This window comes from Ctenopharyngodon idella, chromosome 15 (assembly GCF_019924925.1).
Source record: "Ctenopharyngodon idella isolate HZGC_01 chromosome 15, HZGC01, whole genome shotgun sequence".
NCBI classification, from domain to species: domain Eukaryota; kingdom Metazoa; phylum Chordata; class Actinopteri; order Cypriniformes; family Xenocyprididae; genus Ctenopharyngodon; species Ctenopharyngodon idella.
This window is the reverse complement of record NC_067234.1, coordinates 21,307,304-21,311,255: the sequence shown is the minus strand read 5'-3', so window position 1 is coordinate 21,311,255 and position 3,952 is coordinate 21,307,304. Positions and strand designations below refer to the sequence as shown.

General features: G+C 41.9%; 1 protein-coding gene across 2 annotated transcripts in view; it reads left to right on the top strand.

Annotated features, from left to right (window-relative positions):
* The first annotated feature begins 184 nt into the window (after positions 1 to 184).
* The window catches only part of scn4ba (sodium channel, voltage-gated, type IV, beta a), a 34,654-nt gene continuing 30,886 nt past the window's right edge, over positions 185 to 3,952 (top strand). Inside the window, exons 1-2 of one of the 2 annotated variants that reach the window (XM_051862233.1) lie at positions 189 to 433; positions 578 to 743. In XM_051862233.1, the coding sequence (XP_051718193.1) occupies positions 653 to 743 (91 nt within the window). In that variant the 5' untranslated portion in view covers positions 189 to 433; positions 578 to 652. Of the gene's footprint in view, positions 744 to 3,952 lie in introns of both variants that reach the window. The other variant, XM_051862234.1, reaches the window with a different exon arrangement.

Below are 3,952 nucleotides of genomic sequence, written 5' to 3'. Positions count from 1 at the left end.
GGCTGTAACAGGACACACTGAAGGTTTTATGATCTCCACATATGTGATTAGTCTAAAAGACAACCCCCCCACAACACACACGCATCCCCAACTCATACACTCTCCCGCCCTCCCTTATTTCTCTCCTTCCTTCTCTCTCTCCCTCTTGCTCGTCCCATACCTCTGCAGTGGCTTATTCTTTCCTGCGCCGGCTACAGACACACACCGCCCCCCTCTACCCCTCCTCTGGCCACTCATCCCAGTATGCGGCGCCTATTCAGAGGTAGGACCGACAATCTTTTCCCCAGACTAAAAGTGGAGCTCTGTGCTGCAGCTGCTGCTGAATGAATGCAGCGTTTCATGCGTCTACAACCACTCTGAGTGAGACAGAGTGTCAGCGAGACACTGCCGGCAACTGAGAGCCACTGATCTGAAGATCAGAACAACGGATCAGGTGCTGCCTTCGTATTTCTTGCTCTCTAGTTCTTTCTCCCTCCCTCACCGGGACATACTGCAAAGAGGGATTGAAGACAGGAAGGTACTCCACAAGCCTTCCCCAGCTGAAAGTCTTTCTTTTTTGATTTTGGGTCTCCCTCAGACCTAGAGTATCCCGCCCAAGACACACAGCGGAAGACTTGACCAGGGACAGACAGACAGGCACAAGTGGGCAGACATGGAGTCGCAACAAGGTAGATCGATCCTGCACAGGTGTGCGAGGTCTGGCGATGTAGTCCACGCAGGTCTGGTTGTCACACTTCTGATTGGTAAGTCCCTTGCAGTCATTCCCTACTATCCCACCCTTGTACCCCTCTTTAGCTGTTTACTCATACGCTTTCCAAGTGGGGCGGCTGCCAAAATGCTGCAGTTTTTGCGTGGATTGCACAACTCGAGACTTTTAAACAAGCTGGGTTACTTGTTGCTGTTTGTGGAGCTTGATTTCTTGAAAGATCTCAGGTTTCGATGTCTCGAGAGGCTACAGTCTGGGAGGACTAGGTTCCCTCTCATTCCTCTGGTTAAAGAAAGGGATAGAGGGTGAAACAAATCACGTAAATGCATGCATGTCACTGTCGGTACATGGTACATATCAAGAGGGCATAATCAAGTTGGCATCAAACATCTTAAATCAGTCGATATTGAGGGTGATCATCAGTCCCACTTGTGCATTTTGGTCTATCAAAGTTCATTCTTAAACGTCTTCAGCGCAGTAAATCCATCTCATTAAGTTACTAAAATAATCAGGTGACTTTCCCCTTTCTTTTCCATCACTCTTCTAACTATGTCCATTGTTCTCGGGGTCGTAACCCTGTAGAGTTTAAGGGGGAATCCGTCCTCCCCAATATTTAAATTAGTGACCAGTCGATGTGGGGTTTTCACATACTTTTACATTTGGTACCCCAAATCTTGAACATTTGATTGCATTCTTACTGAATTACCTTCTTCACATTTTCTCTTTTTTTCTCCTGCAGTTGCTTTTACATCAATATCCGATGATCTCACTGTAAAAAGCATTAACTTTACCTCAGCAGCAGAATGTTTGTGGGACGTGTGGCTTCTTGCTTGAAGTGTCTTTATGATGTATTGCGCTGTGCGAGTCTTGAATCACACTGCACAGCAGTATGCTGAGCTCACTGAATTTCGCCACTGAATTACATTAATTCTTTTTGAGCAGGTGGGCCTGATACTTCCAAGCAAGCACCCCCACCACCCCCCACCCCCTTCCCTTTACTGCTTGTGAAGGTGAATTAGAGGCCGTTAAACTAGGTCATTTTCATTCTCTCCTTCATAGTATGAACTCAGACGGTTAATATGCATCCTCTGCAGAGTTCCCGGTGGACTCGGGAAGGTATGATGTATCGTTACATGTTCACGGCACATCCGTCAGGTTATGAGAAGGTGCACCACTTAGGGGCGAATCATCATTTTGACAAACGACACAGTTTTGCTGATGGTTTGATTTCAATTTATTCTGTTAGTGTGCCTGCAACTGATAGAATGTGAGGTTAATTGCAATATGAACGACTCTCATTCATGTATTATCAGAGTTCATCAGATGTGCCTGTAGGGAAAATAAATATTGGACATTCTGTCCTGTGAAGGAGAGAAGGTCAACTCTTGTTTACTACTACAAGCACCATAAGTATTTAACACTAAATACTTTCATAACCAAAGAATTGATACTCCATCAGGCCTACGAAAGAAGAGGATTTACTTACTTATCAGGGGAAATGATTCAGCTTTGACAATGATTATGCGTTGAGACTTTTAGGTGACACAGACAGAGAAGTTAAACAGTGAAAATGCTTCTTAAACAGTTCTGGTCTTAAAAAAGTGTCCAATACAGTTTTCTTACATGCTCCTGCATGTTACTAATTAAATTAAAAGTACAAACAGTTTTTCCTGTGCATGAATGGATAAGATTAGGGCTCTATTAATAGTCCAAGAGCACATGTGTGTAATGTCATGGCATGCGGAGCGTGTGAAGAGCAGTATCTTCTCTACCGTCACTAGTCCCTCACAAATGTAATTAGTAACTCACACGTGAACCCCTGAATAGAATGGTTAGCATCATTGAAAATTAGCAACATTATTAAATGACTATATAGGACTCACCTGTCGACACTGACTATCGCAGAAAGCCTACTGTAATGTATGTGTCTGTTTACATTTGCATAATTAATCATCTGCTAGCTACAGCCATGGTAGGTCTCTGACTAAATACTGATACCTAGTGGTCAAAAGCAATAGCTAAAGTAATAGGTCAGTATTATTAAATTGCAGAAAAAGATTTTGGATAGCTAGGTTGGCTTGTATGTTTGGTGCGGAATGGGTGTGGTAGGGGGCCCAACCTCATATTCTTGCATAGGGCCCAAAATTGCTAGTCTTCTTGGGTGCGTCTATTTTTAACGCATCTTGAGTGCCATACAGTTTGACATTAATGACAAAGATCCCACAGTGTGACATGGCTTATAGCGGGGATCATGTTGGTACAGTCTTACAAGCAACAGTCATAAAGGACTATTATAAATCATATAGTGTGCACCCGGCTTTAGAGACTTTTACGTTTTTGGACAAACCTTAGCTATTTTCAATAGAAGAGACTATCATATGAAGACTGTGTACGATAAAAAAATCAAATCAAAATAATTACCACCCTTGCAATGCTAAATATGCTGTGTAAAAGTTTTGTGTTTCAGTTTAAACAATCAAACAGGTACTGCATTGAGAATGACCCAGCTCTACTTGCATGACTGCAAAATAGAAGCCCTATGGCCACCAAGTGACAGGCCTTTAAGGGACTTTGGTTTAATCCAACAGTAAAAACTGTCAGCTCTGAAGTTTGTGCATGATACTCTGATGTCAGAGGCTGTTTTGGAGCGAGACATGGAGTCCTGTTACAGAGAGCAGATATTGTTATACATCACTCTCCTTTCTCTCTTTCACTCAACTTCTCTCTTTCTTTCTCCCTCTACTCCCCATTTGTCCTATTAAGTTGCAATATGAACCTCATACCAGTACACATTAGTGTTTGTGGTGTGTATTATGGGTATTGATTATCTCCTACATGGATGGTGGGGTAGAGAAATTTCTAATGGTGCACTATTTTTAAATGCTTATTTAGTTACATCTAATAAAATGAGGTAAAGTTTTTGTAATGCTTTTTATACATTAGGCTGGGTAAAAATATCCTTAAACTCCAACAATCAATCTTTACACTTTTTTTAATTTTATTTATTTATTTATTTACTTTTTAAGAAAAAATACACTTAAGGCCCCAATATACTTCAAGTGAAATAGAAGAACGAACTGATGTGACATTCTGAACAATATCAGGCCAAAAAAATGTTCATTTGGAGTTTTTTTTGGGAGTTCGAAACAGCTTGCCAAAGCGAACTTTCCGGAAAAGTTTGGGGTTCTCTTTGGGAGTTTGAAACAGCTTGCCAAAGCGAACTTTCCGGAAAAGTTTGCTAGGGCT